Genomic DNA, 16270 nt, shown 5'->3' on the forward strand with positions numbered 1-16270 from the left:
CCTGGGCGCTGTCCCTCAGCTCTTCAGCTCAAGGCAAGCGTTCTACCACTTGAGCCACAGTGCCACTTCTGGTTTTCTGAGTGGTTTATTAGAGAGAAGTCTCATGGACTTTGCTGCCCGGGCTGGCTTTGAACCACAATCCTCAGGTCTCAGCCTCCTGAGTAGCTAGGATGACAGGCGTGAGCCACTGGCGCCTGGCCGCCCCCTTCCATTTCTTAAGACCTGGCAGCTCTTGGCCTGTGGCCCGCCTGGCTGCCAGCTGTGGACTTGGTCTTTGCCCGGCTCCAGCCCAGCCGCCTGGCAGCTGCCGGGGCCCACTGCTTCCTGCTGGTTGGGGGGCTGACCACACTATGGGCAGTACACAAGCGCCGCAGGCCACCAGCGGGGGCCCGGTGTGGGGGGGTGCCGGCCAGGCATCCAGAGAACCCTCCTCACACACCCCAGCCATGCTTCTGCCCTCCCTCCTGTGCCAGCCAAACTCTGAGCGCAGGCGGGACCAGTACTTTAAAATCAGGCTTGGAAAGGGCAACAGGTGAGTGACCGCTAGGTGTCCCCACCCTGGCAGTGGGTCTCTAGAGACCCACCCCGCCCCCAGCAACACTGTGCCCACTCGGCACTCTGGGGGGCCTGGGTGTCCAGGGGGGGCCTGGTTTGGCTCAGAGCCATGGCCACCCCAGGCTGGTGTTCCGTATGCACTGTCCAGTACGTCAACTCCTCAGAACCTACACCAGGTCCAACCCTGTGGGATACCCAGGAGGCCTTGCTGCCTCAGACCCGGTGCCTGTCCCCCTCAGCCCCACCTCCGCCCCACACCTCCCCCCCCATCAACAGCCCCTCTGGGCGACTCCGAGCCCAAAGGAAACACAAGCCGCCTGTGGGGGCAGAGCCCCGGGACATCCTGGCTCCAGATATTTTTTTTTTTAAGAGAATAACAATAAAAAAGGTCCCAGAACAAAACAGTGCAGACTTGGAATCAGCCCAGACCCAAAGGTTAAAAGAGATTCTGAGAAGAGAAGTTCTTGGAAAGAGCCCTGGCCCTGCTGGCCTGGAGCACTGTGGGAGGAATCTGTGGGGGAGCTGGGGAAGCGGGCGGGGGGGTCCCAGGCAGAGGGGGGCCCGCCAAGGTCAGGCCGCACAGCCCCAGGTCTGGAACCCGGCTGGGCCGAGCCGGGCCGGGCTTCCCCTGGGCTGGCTCCTGGCCGGGGGTGGGGGGGGGGGGGAGGGATTCCTGTCTCCCTCCTGGGATGAGGGATCCGCAGGACCACTGTGTCCCCCACAGCCCGGCTGTCCCCCTCAGTGTCCCATGCGGAGACACCTTCCCCCACCCACAGCCCACAATGCACCTCTGCCCATGGTCAATCTCAACCCAGGACTCATAAAGGGCAGCCATCTTGCCTAAGGCCACCCAGAAAACCGGCAGAGAGCTGTCCTGGGCGCCACCCCCCTAGACCCCCCCCCCACTCACCACGAGGAACGGCCCCTCGGTCTGGCAGAGGCGGATGATGACGACCAGAGGGATGCACACCATGGAGGCCAGGGCCAGGCTCCAGCCCAGCCCGATGGCCCAGGTCGGGTACACGTAGACTTTGTTGTAGGTCAGGGGTACATACTTGACCAGAGAGAAGACGAAACACCCCTGTGGAGAAGCAGACGGGGCGGTCAGAGGGTCCCAGGCTGTGCGGAGGCCGGGCTGCTGGAGCAGGGGCAGGCCTCAGCCCCGGGTGGATCTCTCCTAGGGGCTGGCTCATACCCGCCCTTCGGCCTCACACCCGCCCTGCCTCCTCACACCTGCCCTGGGGCCTCACACCCGCCCTGCCTCCTCACACCCGCCCTGGGGCCTCACACCCGCCCTGGGGTCTCACACCCGCCCTGGGGCCTCACACCCGCCCTGCCTCCTCACACCCGCCCTGCCTCCTCACACCCGCCCTGCCGCCTCACACCCGCCCTGCCGCCTCACACCCGCCCTGCCGCCTCACACCCGCCCTGCCTCCTCACACCCGCCCTGCGGCCTCACACCCGCCCTGCCTCCTCACACCCGCCCTGCGGTCTCACACCTGCCCTGGGTCCTCACACCTGCCCTGGGGTCTCACACCCGCCCTGGGGTCTCACACCCGCCCTGCGGCCTCACACCCGCCCTGCCACCTCACACCCGCCCTGCGGCCTCACACCTGCCCTGCGGTCTCACACCTGCCCTGCGGCCTCACACCCGCCCTGCGGTCTCACACCACCCTACCGCCTCACACCTGCCCTGCGGTCTCACACCTGCCCTGCAGCCTCACACCCGCCCTGCGGTCTCACACCTGCCCTGCAGCCTCACACCTGCCCTGCGGCCTCACACCTGCCCTGCGGCCTCACACCTGCCCTGCGGTCTCACACCTGCCCTGCAGCCTCACACCTGCCCTGCGGTCTCACACCTGCCCTGTGGCCTCACACCTGCCCTGCGGTCTCACACCTGCCCTGGGGTCTCACACCTGCCCTGGGGCCGCCTGCCCTGGGGTCTCACACCTGCCCTGCAGCCTCACACCTGCCCTGGGGCCGCCTGCCCTGGGTCCTCACAGCCTGCCCTGGGGCTGCCTGCGCTGCCACCTTAAGGGTCTTGCTGGTGCCAGTCTGACAAAGCTTCTGGGTGCCTCCTGGTGCAGGAAGGCTGCACTCTTCAGCGTAGCCGCCCTGGTCAGCCCGTGTATCCCCCCTTACCTCTCCCCTGCCCCCACCTGTGCAATCTGGCCATCCTGGACTCCTCCCAGTTCCTGAGCCACTTATGCCGGAGCCTGAGTATGGGCTGTTCCCTCTGTCCAGCCCTCTTTTCCCTCAACTCACCCCACTCTCTCCAATGCTCCCCACTGCTCACCTAGGGCCATTCAGACTGCACACGGCAGGCGCACAGTAATGTGGGGGCAGGGGTGAATGCCTGGCATCTCCCCTCCCCCTGCCAGCCTCCCCCCCAAGCCAAGCCACGGGCCCAGGCTCCAGGCTGGGATTTGGTCGCGAGATTCCAAGTGGGGTGGGGTTGGCCCTGAGGGCCCCAATACTGCGCACCTCAGCCTGGCAAAGAGGCTGGGAGGAGCCCCGCTCCTGAATGAGGTGCTGCATAGGTGGTCATAGGCCATCTACAACTGGGCCCAACTCCATCCTGTGACAAATTCTGCAGGGTAGAGCATGGTGGGAGGGTGCCCGGCCCTGCCCACCTTTCTCACGGTTTCTGCCTGTGGGGCTCTGGCCCTGGGGCGGGGGGTGGGAGCGCAGAGAGGAGTAGACAGGGGTCAGAGTGGTAAGAGGGGCGGGGGGCAAACACAATGGAAGATCAGACCCAGAGAAGCGAGTGTGTGCTGGCCAAGTGTGCCCACTGCTAGTGCTGCTGGTGCTTCCGGCTGCAGGGGGAGGGGCACACCGTCCTGATGGGAGCCCGCTGTCGTGTTAAACAGTGATGGGGAAAAGGTGAAGTTGTCTGGTGCCCCCTGCAGGCCTTGCTTTAGAGGTAAGGAAACTGAGGCTCAGAGAAGTGGTGTGCTTGAGGCTGCGACTTGCAATTGCCGGGGGTAGCAGCAGTTCGGCCCTGCCTGGGAGCACAGGTCACTGGGGGAGGGCCCGTTTATCCCCCAAGCTGATTCCTAAATGCTAGGAGGCCATCCGTGTTCCCTGTGGTGTGACAACGGGGTGCAGACAAGGTTTCCCACAAGCATCTAGGGTCTGGGCTGGTCTTGGACATGGACAGGGCAGCAGCTTTTGTGATAGTGGTTGAAGAACATCACCACGGGCTGAAAGGTACATGCCAAGGTCAAGCCTAAGATGGCGGCAGGGACGGGAGAGCTCAGAACAGCTTGCTGCCACACCCCCTCCTCCGTGGACAACTAACGGGCAGAACTCCCGGCTCACCACGCTGCGGCCTCAGCTTGACCACTCACCCCTCCACGCCCCCCCGCAAGCTCCTCGCCAAACACACCGCAACCAGCGCTGGCAGAATGGAAGACTGGCTAGCCAGTAAACATGCTGAGCCAGAGCCTTGTGGAACTCACCACACACAGGACTGGAGTGATGATAGCCCAGCTGTACTTCATCCAGGGCCCGGGCCGGTAGCCGATCATGTCCTCAATCCCGTCATAGAAGCTGTTACCGCCTGCAAGACACAGCGGAGGACACGGGTGATTCGGGTCCAAGGCCGGCGCCGCCCTGGGGCTGGTGTGGCAGGGCTGGGGTGTGGCCTCTGGGATCATCAGGCCTCTGTCTCCACACAGGTGTGGCATAACCAAAATGGTGTGGAACACAAATAATACAGGGCATCCTGTAGCTTTTGTTCTTGGTCGGTGTTAGGCAGAGCCCAGATCCCATTATGGCAAACTTAAGCCTTAGGAGGTCAGCATGGGCCCTTTGGGGATGCTAGGTGATCACACACAGACCCTCATTCATCCAGGTTCTCTATTGGTCAAAGCACCTCTCACACCCGGCACCTCAGCACGGGGCTGTCTGTGATGTGACTACAGGGCGAGGCTTGCCCTGGAAAGGGCCCGGGAGGGCAAGGCCTTCCAGCCAAAGCCTCTCACACTCCAGTGAAAAGAAGCCCCAGGGAGAAGCCTGAGAAAGGATCTGCACAATCCCGTACTCACCATAGATCCAGGCAATAACAAAACATTCAAAGAATGCAACCCACAAAAGGCATACACCGCTAGCTGCATAGTAGTCAAAGAGTTGAAACACATACATGCCACCCTGTGGAGGAGACAAGAGAGGGGTGATTGATTATTTGGTCTCTTACTGATCATATATAAAACTCTCTGGCAAATAAGCTAGAATACACCAAAGGAAAATGCTTAGCATGCCTAGCAGCATGTGTACATACATGCATATATTTTTTTAAGTGCTCAGCTTGACTCATGTCTGTACTCCTAGCTATTCAGGAGGCTGATGCCCGAAAGATCATGGTTCAAAGCCAACCTGGGCAATTAATCATCAAAAAACTGGATGGGAGGCATGCTTCAAATGGTAGCATGCCAGCCTAGCAAGTTCAAACCCTAGTACTGCTAAAAAAAAAAGTAAAAATGATCCAACTTTAGGTTTGACAAATTTCATTAAAACACAGGAAGAGAAAAACTGGAGGCAAATGACATGTCTTAACAAAAGAGGGGGCCCATCTGAACAATGGGCCATCTATATCCAAAGGAGACGCCGCTGCTCCCCAGCGGCCCCAGCTGCTCGGTGTGTGGCCCGGGGTGTGGAGTGCCCCCTCGGTGGTGCTGGACGTCCATCTTCTGCTGCATCTCCTGCTGTCGCTCCTGCTCCCTCTACCCCATACAAGATCCCTGCCTGATGCACCCCCACTGTCCAGATGCCCGCACAGTGGAAGACCACTTGCTGAGCATGTGCCTGGCCTGGGGTCTAGCTCAGCATTCAAAAGTAGGGTAGCCAGAAGCTGGTGGCTTAAGCCCATCATCCTGGCTACTTGGGAGGCTGAGATTGGGAGGATCGAGGTTTCAGGCCAGCTCAGGAAGAAAAAGTTCATAAGCCCGATAAGCTGAATGAGGAAGGTGTCACTATTCCAGGAATCCTAAGCTAAGGAGATTGCAGTCTGGGTGCTTGGCCTGGGAGGGAAATGAGATCCAATAAAAAATAAGCATAAAAACAGCTGGAGAGCTGGGCGCTGGTGGCTCACGCCTGTAATCCTAACTACTCAGGAAGCTGAGATCTGAGGATCATGGTTCAAAGCCAGCCAGGGCAGGAAACTCCCTGAGACTCTTATCTCCAATAAACCACCAGAAAACCAGAAGCGGCATTGTGGCTCAAGCGGTAGAGCGCTCACCTTGAGCTGAAGAGCACAGGGACAGTGCCTAGGCCCAGAGTTCAAGCTCCACAACCAGAAAAAAACAAAAAAAAAAAGGCTGGAGAGCTAGACACCAGTGGTTCACACCTGTCGTCCTAGATACTTAGGAATGTGCTTCAAAGCCAGCCTGGACAGTAAAGTCTGTGAGACGCTTATCTCAACACACACACACACACACACACACACACACACACACACACACACACACACACACACACACACACACACACACACACACACACACACACACACACACACACACAGAGGTTGGGGGCATGAGTCAAATAGTAGTGTGAGACCCTGAAATCAAACCCAAGTAATCCCTGCCTCCAAGAGCAGGACAGTTTGGCTGTGGAACAGAAGAGCTGTGGTCAGCTGTGGTCAGCTGCTGGGGCCTGAATCTCTGCTTGTTGCCCTCACAGGGCCTGGGGCACAGCACACCCAGAAGAGGGCATGAGGGAGGTGAGCTGCACTGGGGTGGGAGGGGGTGGGGGGGGGGGTAGGAGGGGGTGCACTGGGTGAGATGGGGTGGGAGGGGGTGCGCTGGGTGGGAGGGGGTGGGAGGGGGTGCGCTGGGTGGGAGGGGATGGGTGGGGGTGGGAGGGGGTGGGCGGGGGTGGGGGGGTAGGAGGGGGTGCGCTGGGTGGGAGGGGATGGGTGGGGGTGGGAGGTGAGCTGCACTGGGGTAGGAGGGGGTAGGCGGGGGTGGGAGGGGGTGGGCGGGGGTGGGAGGGGGTGCACTGGGTGGGAGGGGATGGGTGGGGGTGGGAGGGGGTGGGCGGGGGCGGGGGGTAGGAGGGGGTGCGCTGGGTGGGAGGGGGTGGGCGGGGGTGGGAGGGGGTGGGCGGGGGTGGGAGGGGGTGCACTGGGTGGGAGGGGATGGGTGGGGGTGGGAGGGGGTGGGCGGGGGTGGGGGGGTAGGAGGGGGTGCGCTGGGTGGGAGGGGATGGGTGGGGGTGGGAGGTGAACTGCACTGGGGTAGGAGGGAGTGGGCGGGGGTAGGAGGGGGTGCACTGGGTGGGAGGGGGTGGGAGGTGAGCTACACTGGGGTGGGAGGGGGTGGGCTGGGGTGGGAGAGGGTGGGAGGGAGGTGGGAGGGGGTGTGCTGGGTGGGAGGGGGTGCACTGGGTGGGAAGGGGTGGGAGGGGGTGGGAGGTGAGCTACACTGGGGTGGGAGGGGGGTGGGAGGGGGTACACTGGGTGGGAGGGGGTGGGAGGTGAGCTACACTGGGGTGGGAGGGGGTGGGAGGGGGGTAGGAGGGGGTGTGCTGGGTGGGAGGGGGTGGGCGGGGGTGGGAGGGGGTGGGAGGGGGGTAGGAGGGGGTGCGCTGGGTGGGAGGGGGTGGGTGGGGGTGGGAGGGGGTGGGAGGGGGGTAGGAGGGGGTGCGCTGGGTGGGAGGGGGTGGGCGGGGGTGGGAGGGAGTGGGTGGGGGTGGGCGGGGGTGGGAGGGGGTGGGCGGGGGTGGGGGGGTAGGAGGGGGGTGTGCTGGGTGGGAGGGGGTGGGAGGTGAGCTGCACTGGGGTGGGAGGGGGTGGGCTGGGGTGGGAGAGGGTGGGAGGGAGGTGGGAGGGGGTGTGCTGGGTGGGAGGGGGTGGGTGGGGGTGGGAGGGGGTGGGAGAGGGGTAGGAGGGGGTGCGCTGGGTGGGAGGGGGTGGGAGGTGAGCTGCACTGGGGTGGGAGGGGGTGGGCTGGGGTGGGAGAGGGTGGGAGGGAGGTGGGAGGGGGTGTGCTGGGTGGGAGGGGGTGCACTGGGTGGGAAGGGGTGGGAGGGGGTGGGAGGTGAGCTACACTGGGGTGGGAGGGGGGTGGGAGGGGGTACACTGGGTGGGAGGGGGTGGGTGGGGGTGGGAGGGGGTAGGAGGGGGTGCGCTGGGTAGGAGGGGGTGCGTTGGGTGGGAGGGGGTGGGCGGGGGTGGGAGGTGAGCTACACTGGGGTGGAAGGGGGGTGGGAGGGGGTATACTGGGTGGGAGGGGGTGCGCTGGGTGGGAGGGGGTGCGCTGGGTGGGAGGGAGTGGGTGGGGGTGGGAGGTGAGCTACACTGGGGTGGGAGGGGGTGGGAGGGGGGTAGGAGGGGGTGCGCTGGGTGGGAGGGGGTGGGTGGGGGTGGGAGGGGGTGGGAGGGGGGTAGGAGGGGGTGCGCTGGGTGGGAGGGGGTGGGTGGGGGTGGGAGGGGGTGGGAGGGGGGTAGGAGGGTGTGCGCTGGGTGGGAGGGGGTGGGTGGGGGTGGGAGGGGGTAGGAGGGGGTGCGCTGGGTGGGAGGGGGTGGGCGGGGGTGGGAGGGAGTGGGTGGGGGTGGGCGGGGGTGGGAGGGGGTGGGCGGGGGTGGGGGGGTAGGAGGGGGGTGTGCTGGGTGGGAGGGGGTGGGAGGTGAGCTACACTGGGGTGGGAGGGGGTGAGTGGGGGTGGGAGGGGGTAGGAGGGGGTGCGCTGGGTGGGAGGGGGTGGGCGGGGGTGGGAGGGGGTGGGCGGGGGTGGGAGGGGGTACGCTGGGTGGGAGGGGGTGGGTGGGGGTGGGAGGGGGTGGGCGGGGGTAGGAGGGGGTGGGCGGGGGTGGGAGGTGAGCTACACTGGGGTGGGAGGGGGTGGGTGCGCCTGGTGTCCCGAGCCAGGGTCCCGTGTGCCGCCCGGGGACAGCGCTTACCTCCGTCACCATCGTCAGCCCCAGCAGGTAGCTGATGCTACACACGATGGCGATGAAGATTTCCCGACGATAACCCTTCCTTAGGAAGGACGGGTAAAGATCAACCAAGGACGTGATCTGTCCTTCGACCTCAACAAACTGAGGAGGGAAGGGAGAGAGAGCCAGTGAGGGAGCTGCTGCTGCTGCTTGGGGAGGGGAGGGGAGGGGAGGAGAGGGCAGGGAAGAGGAGGGGAGCGGCCCAGGCACACACAAGGCGCCTGCCATTTCCCCGCAGTCAGGCCTTGCATGTGAGCAGGCCACGCTGCTCTATACATACAGCAAATAAGGCCCCAGTCTGGGCATCTTGCTCAGGCTGTTTCTGCTGCCAGAATGCCCTTCTCTCACACAAGACTGAGGGAAAACTGCTTCCCCAGGAAGCCAGTGCCGACCCTGTGTTTTAGTTGTCATGACAACCACTCTCCTGGGGTAAGGGTGGTCCATGCTCTCTGGACCTTCGATACCATGGCAGGCCACACCGGTATGGCTGCTCAGACATGTGATGGATGGGTAGACATCTGTGCCAAGGAGAGGTGACTCAGTTTTCTTATCTGTGAAATGGAGCAGTTCAGGCTGGACTCCTGTGATGGTTTTAACCCTTTCTCTCATAAGCCCAGAGAATGCCCAGGTGTGTGTGGCTGTGTGTGGCAGCTGGACTCCAAGAATCCACCCCAAACGTAAGATTTGACAAGTGCTTCCACAGCTGATGCTCTTGGTCTTTCTGTGACTGGCTGACCTTGCAGAGCATGGCATATTACCACACAGAGCGCCACCTGGCTGCTTTAAACAGCAGCCTCGAGTGCCGTTCTCAGGACCTGCACCATCACTGATCTAACCGATACCAAGAGATGCTGTCCACCCTTCTGCTCCTCCTGCTGGGGCCCCGCCCCTCCACCTACACTCAGCGGAGTGTGAGCCTTCTACACCAAGTTCCTCGAGGGCAGCCTCTGGGCTTAACAGCCCACAGCAGCATTTAAATCAGGACTGGCCAGGCCAGATGGCTCCACCGGCCCTCACACGCCCCAAAGTGGATCTGGCTCCTTTGCATCTCCAAGTGCCCACAGCTCAGGCAGCAGGAAGGATCAAGGAAAGGGGGCTGCGAACAGTCCAAGAGAAGATGCCCTGCTGCCCAGATCAGGGGAGAGGGCCCTGGCGGGGGAGGGGGTTGGAGGGAGAAGGCGGGGGATCTTCCACCCCCACGGCTGGCTAGCAGGGGAGTCCAAACCTGAGCAGCAGCATGATCTGCAAGGCTGCCATGCTTTGTGACGCTTTAGGAGTAACACCGCTCCTCCCTCCCTGGAGATGCTGGCAGTGCTGCCAGGAATCGGGACCAAGCCTGCCCAAACCCTCATTGTCCAGCTCCCCGCACAGCCTCTTCCAACCTTCCTGGCTCATCGGAGATGGACCTCGGTTTCCCCCTCTGCCAAGTGGCAGGGCCCGGCCGGGATGCTGAGAGAGATCTGACATTGTTAGGAGTCACCCGACAGCTGAGTATGGCTGACTCACCTCTGCAGGGGGAGCTGGGCACTGAGGTCAGCTCCCTCCTCCTGGCACTGCCAGTTTGGGGGCCTCTTGGCTATCTATCAACAGGGACCTGCCTCCCCGGGGCGGGGGGCTCCCAGATTGGCCCACCAAGAACAGCAGTGTGATGGCCCGAGCCTCCGCAGGCCACTCCCCACCACGGCAAGAAGCCCTGGAAGAGCGCAATGGCTACTGCCTAAGTGACCACGTCCGGCACGCGAGGCCCTGCCTGAGGCAGCTGTGCATCCCAACCTCCGGAACTCACAAGGAGAAGGTGACAGAGACAGAGCAACAGCTCGGGGCCAAGCCTCCAGCTAGCCGCAAGGCCCAGGCCTTCGCTTAAGCCTCGGGGCGGAATAAGGAGCCGGTGCTGCAGTGGCTGCGCCTGCCTGCCTCCCCAGGCCGGGGTCCCCTCCCCTGCCCTGCGGGCAGGCCAGGGCAAGGCTGGTGCTTCTCAGGGCAGAGCTGCTGGGTGGGAAGACTGCGTGGCTCCCCCTGCAGCTGGTGTGGGTGACTTTCGTGTACTGTGCCACACAGGGGGGCGTAAAAGCTGGCATGGGGCCTGGAACAGGCTAGCACCTAGCATGGTGGCGTTCCTGTCCCCGCTTGGGGACACTTCCCCAAGGGCTCAACCACAGGTGAGCCATGATGACATCAGCAAGCTCCTCCCATCCCGGATCCCGGGGTCTGGGGGCTGAGTGACACTGGCAGTCGCCAACCACCAAGCCTCAAGGTCTGGGCGGACTGCAGCAAAAGGGCAGTGGCGTCCTGGGATGGTGTTGACGAGATTGGCCCCATCCTGGGTGTCCTCCCCCACCCCCCCGCCCCATCCCTGGGTCCCCCTCCCTATAGGGCAAAACCCTAGTGACTAACCACCTCTATTTGCTTACTCGCAAGTAGGTGCCATTCCCAAGCAGTCCATCTTGGGCCATGGAGATGTTAGCTACTTATTAATCTGCTTTTGTTTTCTTCTTTTACTTCTGGAAGGAGTTCTAAAAGCCATGTGTGTGGGGCCTCTCCAAAGGCCAAGCTCATGAACCCAAGATGATGAAGGCGGCCCCCACTCTTGTTTACACGGCCCGGGTCTGTTTTCTGTCTCTGGGATGTTTTCATTCTTGACCCTGCGCGCTGGCCACCTCCTCTCTGGACTCCTGCTCCCCTGCCTGACCCTGCGAGCCAGCCTGGCCACCCAGGGGGCTGCAGCCCTCGGTGAGAGCGATGCTGGACACGGGCTCTCCTGTGTGCTCTGAACCCAGCACCGTTGCCCCTGCCCACAAGGGCATCATCACAACACTAGCCACGATAAGGAAAGGACGCTCAGGAGACGGGTGACAGCCTGCAGCTGGGGGCGGACAGGCGTCTTCCAGCTGCCCTGTGTCCGTTCCCACTCCAGGATCCCACAGGACCCTTGGCTGGCCAGAGGCACTAGGAGCATGGTGGGGGTGGGGGAGGGTGGTGTTGACGACAGACAATCCCAGAACCCAGAACCGATGGATGTCACCTCTGCACGGCGCCCCAAGCCCTCTCCCAGGGCAGCGCCACCCAGCGCCACCCAGCACTCACCTGGCTATCCAGTCCAAGCAAGAGAAGCATAATAAAGAAAAGAATGGACCAAAACGTAGGGAGCGGCATCATCGTCACAGCCTTGGGGTAGGCGATGAAGGCCAAGCCGGGACCTACGTGGGAGAGAAAACGGGGAGGGGCACAGAGGGAGGCACATCAGCCGCCGGGCCCCCCGGAGCCCCCGGCCTCACATAACGGCACTGGCATCTGAGCTGAGCTGCTGCCTGGGAAAGAGACCAGGCCTGTCTTGCCTCACTCTGGGGTGGGGCCGGGGGTCCCCGTGGCTCAGGAGGGGCCCCGTGTTAGCTTCTGTGCTCCTAGACGGTACACGTGGCCTCCTTGCCGGCACGAATCCGTGGATGTGGGCTACCGGGCTGGGGCAGGATGCGGGAACTGGGCCTGCGGCTCAGGCAACTACCCACTCCAGATGAGGACGACCCAGCCCCTCCCAAAGCAAAGCCATCCTGTCTACACTGGCTGGAAGGAAGCCAAGGGAAAGTTCTCGTAATCTGACCACATCATGAAAAATATAAAGTTTCTATTTTTGAACTGATGGCCAACACACCATGAGTAGAAAGGAAAACAAAAGACACATATTAGAACCACGCCCAGTAGGGCAAACGGCTCTGCAGGGGTCCAGCCATGGTGGCCTCGGACCTCCAGCCTCCAAAGACACCAGGCCAGAGGTGGGCAGAGGTAAGGGGAGGCCAGCCAGGGCCTGGCACAGAGGGAGAGGGTGCAGGCACAGGATCAAGCCTGGGAGACAGGAGCCACACGCAGGTCTTTATCTACTGTTTCCTCTTTGCATCTCCCTAGACCCGCCCAGGCCCCCGGTCTCCCAGCTGACAGGTTGAAGGAGTGGTGACCCCAGGAGCCTTCTTGCATTCAGGTTCTCTGAGACACACCAATGCCCAGAACAGGGGTAAGAGGGTGCTTGGGCCAGACCCGCAGGTGGACTTGGGGAGGGGGCCTGCCAGCTCAGGGAGCCTCTTACTGAGCTCACTGGGATGCAGAGAACCGCTTGGTCCTGTCCCCCGGGGACCGCAGGGGAGGGACGCCAGGGGCTTGCTGGGGAAGTCAGGGATCGCGGGCCTGGGCTGAAAACAAAACCGCCCTACCCCAAAATGGACAAGAAGCAAAAAAGGGTCGGAGTCCAGGAAGCATGTGTTCAAGCAAACGTCAGAAGCCAAATGAATGGTTTAAGAATGAAAAAACCATAGAGTAAAACCCCACAAAAACACACCATTTTTTTTACAAGAAATTGGCATCCGAAGTCACACATTATCTGGCACTGACACTCCCACACGGGGCGGGGAGCGGGGAGAACGGGTCTCCACAACGCAGAGTCCACACAGCCTGAAGTCCCCAGCAACACGATGACCTGGGCGGCGACGGAGGGCAGCTGGGCTGCCCACAGGGAGGACGGGGAGGGGCGGGGACAAGGGCATGCTTCCTGCCTGGGCACCTGCAATCCCTCCCTGGAACAGAAGCCAGAGTCTAAAGCCACGGGCTGTTCACCTAATCTGACCACTCTGGCCAAAGACCAGGACCACGGGAAAGGCCCAGGGTGACGGGCGGGCACCACTGCTGACTCGGGACAGGGGCTGAGCTCCTCTCAAAGCCCAGGGTGAGCTCAGGGTTGGGGGAGAGTCCAGGAAGAAAACCCAGGCGCTCAGATCCGGGTCTGCCTCCTCGAAAGGGAACGCACGTGTGACTCCCGGCCTGCATGCCAGCGCTTGACGCGGTGATTACCTCGTTCAAACGCCCTTCTGCTTAATACGGTGCTCGTTAAAAGCTTATTAGGGAAACAATCACCCTTGATGTGCAGGCTGCTCAGACATCACCGTGGGGAATGAACGACATCTTGGAAGTGGGCAGGAAGAAGAAAACAACTTAGGCTGACCACACATACGGATGCAAAAATACCTAGCTGTCCACAGGGAAAGAATTATGTTCACCTCCTGCTAAGTCCACGGCCAGCTATCGGCGATTAGCAGTCAAGAAACTGGCCTGCAGGCCCTCAGCAAAAACACAACAAAATAAAACAAAAATCCCAAACCCCCTGGGTGGTGGGGAGGGGCTCTGAGCTGCGCTTCCCAGCCCCTCTCCCACCCCACTCTCCAGGTGGCCGTGGGTGTTTCCCGTGTCCTCACTCTGTGGGCTGGCTTTGGGGGCTTCAAGGGGGACCCCCTCCCCCCAAAAAAAAGGGAGCAATGTAGACGGCTGAGTGGTGGATTTGCGAGGATGGTTCTATAGCTCTGAGGCTCACAGGGCCCTGGGGCTGCGAGAGATGAAGGACCCAGGCACATTCTCACGCTGGCAAGCCCATGACTGTGCACGGGATGGGATGGGGAGGTGGGCAGGGCCCGTATTGGAGTGCCCCCCCGCCAAGGCGCTTGCTGCTCTCAGACTGCTGAGCTCATCCGAGACGCCAGAGGGGTGCTGGGGCAGGAGCTTGGGGTTCAAATACAAGAAGGCAGAAAATATCGGGGCTGAGGAGGAGAGAGGGCACCTGCCCCAGGTCTGCGGAGGTCCCCGCATTACACCTTGCCTTTCCTAACAATCACCCCTTCTGCTGGAGAAGCCAGGCCCTGCGCCCTTCCCTGCCTCTGGTGGGGGGCGGGGGGGGATTGGTGTGAACCCACAAACCCTTTCCTGCCGACAGCTGGCCACCGGCCGCCCTCCAAGGCCTTGCGAGGGACTGGGGGAGGGGTCCGTGACCCAAACCACTGTCGTTTGAACACAGCGGGTCCAGGACCTCAAGCAATCAAGGCCAAGTCCTGGAACCCAGTCCCTAGGATCCCAGAAGCATCTTTGCTGGAACTCTGGGCTCCTGGGGTCTTAAGCTCCCAAACTATGCAAGCCTGTGATCCTAGGGCATCGACTCTAATGACTCTAGCTGTTCCCAGGAGCAGCACCTGGCCTGCGGGGGGTACACCCCAGGGGTGATGGGATCCTCGAGTCCCACACCCCGATCAGTTTGGTCACCGCCCCCAAGGGTGGCCTTCCCTGTCCTCAGTCCCCCTTTCCTACTTCCAGCCCCCACTGAGCTCCGAGCCCACAGTGGAGGGGGGTGGAGCCCAACAGGGAAGAGACGGGGCAGAATGGAGGAGCAGGTCTGCCTAGAGGGGGCTCGGGGCGCAAGTACAAAACAGAGCGGTCGGCTGAGAAGGCGGCGACGGGTGCAGGTGGCGGCTGCCTGGGCGGGAGCTGGGGCACGGGAGGGAGGGAACCACCCCACCGCGGCGCTGTCCCCGCTCGAGCCGCCCCGTGGGCCAGGTCGCCGTGGAGACCGTGACGGCTCCTGCATTCCTTGCTACTGGGGGGGAGCATCCTGGTGGGAGTGGGGGGTTGGTACAGAAGCCAGGCTGGCCCCCCATCCCCCTGGGGTCTGGCTTCATGCCTACAGTAGTACTCACTCGGCTTACACACTAGGTGGCAGTGCCCACCACCACTGCCACCAACACCACCGTACCTGACTCAGCCACATCGGCAATGTCCACCCCTTGCTCTTGTGCCATGAAGCCCAGGATGGAAAAAATTGCGAAGCCAGACACAAAACTGGTACCACTGTTGAGGCATCCCAGCAGCATACAGTCCCTAAGTTACACATACGTCAGGGAGCAAGTTAATTCACAACACAGGAAGCCGCGCTCCCTACTTGTCTTCTTTAACATCATCGCGCACGCGCGCCCGCGGCCGGCGGCCGGCGCAGCACTTGCCTGTATGAGTTGTACTTGTACTTGTTGTAGCTCCCCAGCGAGGTCATGGCCCCCAGGCAGATGGCGTAGGAGAAGAATATCTGGGTCCCGGCATCAATCCACACCTGGGGGGAGGGGGGATCGGCAAGGAGAGGGGGTTGTTAGGGCCGGCTCCCCGGAGACGGCGGTGGCCGAGGATGGGGCTGGCGGGTGGGCGTGGGGGGCAGGCTCCACTGCAGAGGGCAATGCCTGCGGCGGTCTCAGCGCCGCACGGACGCAATGCTGAGTGGCCAGGAACCCCGAGAAGCCGAGGCCACGTCTGCTCCCCGCCTCCTGCACCGGCTGAAGGGCTGGAACGTTTCAGTGACTAGGCCAGCGAGGGTCCCCCTTGGGCCCCTCATCTCTGAAGGGTGTCCCGCACAGCACTCGGGGCTCAGGGTCCAGGTTACGCCCGACCGGGGTGCGGCCGCCGGGGATGGCTACCTCCGGGGACCGGGCTCAGAGGGGAGCAATTCCCTGTGGGGTCTGCAGGCAAGGCGGCTCTCTGGAATCTTCCAGCCCCCAAGGCTGTGAAGCTGCCTTCCCGCTGGCTGCCCCCACCCCACCCTGCCCGGGCACGAGGGAAGGAGGCCTAGAGAACGCCAGTCCCCTGGGAGGTAACCGGAAAGCTGGAGCATTGGGGCCCCCGGGCGCCCAGGCGGCCCAGGGCGGAGGTCCCGGGAGCCCCACCTTCTGTCCCCAGGATGGTGGGGGCAGAAGTCCAGACTTTTGGGAGTGCCCGGGAGTGCCCGGCCCAGAGCCTGAGGCAGCCTGCCCTCCACTGCCGGCTCCAGGAGCCATGTGAGCCGTCAGCTGGACAAGCAACTCTCCAGCCAGGGCCCGTGGAAAAGTACCAGGGGGAGATGCTGGGGTGCAGCTCTGGCCGACGCGCTGCCCACCGCACACCGCTTGCCCGCCCGCCCGCCCGCCCGCCCGCCCGGGCGCTGGGTGG

At 62.7% G+C, this 16270-nt stretch overlaps 1 protein-coding gene across 4 annotated transcripts in view; it reads right to left on the reverse strand.

The window, feature by feature from the left end:
* Window positions 1-16270, reverse strand: part of LOC138824843 (sodium- and chloride-dependent taurine transporter) — an 83007-nt gene that overhangs the window by 4409 nt on the left and 62328 nt on the right. For all 4 annotated transcript variants that reach the window (XM_070019211.1, XM_070019210.1, XM_070019208.1 and 1 more), the window contains exons 8-14: window positions 15301-15404; window positions 15054-15178; window positions 11579-11691; window positions 8459-8596; window positions 4605-4707; window positions 4017-4117; window positions 1466-1636 (exon numbers count right to left, since the gene is read on the reverse strand). In XM_070019211.1, the coding sequence (XP_069875312.1) occupies window positions 1466-1636; window positions 4017-4117; window positions 4605-4707; window positions 8459-8596; window positions 11579-11691; window positions 15054-15178; window positions 15301-15404 (855 nt within the window). The remainder of the gene's footprint in view (window positions 1-1465; window positions 1637-4016; window positions 4118-4604; window positions 4708-8458; window positions 8597-11578; window positions 11692-15053; window positions 15179-15300; window positions 15405-16270) is intronic.

This window comes from Dipodomys merriami, unplaced genomic scaffold (assembly GCF_024711535.1).
Source record: "Dipodomys merriami isolate MVZ:Mamm:240054 unplaced genomic scaffold, mDipMer1.0.p SCAF_13, whole genome shotgun sequence".
Lineage (NCBI taxonomy): Eukaryota > Metazoa > Chordata > Mammalia > Rodentia > Heteromyidae > Dipodomys > Dipodomys merriami.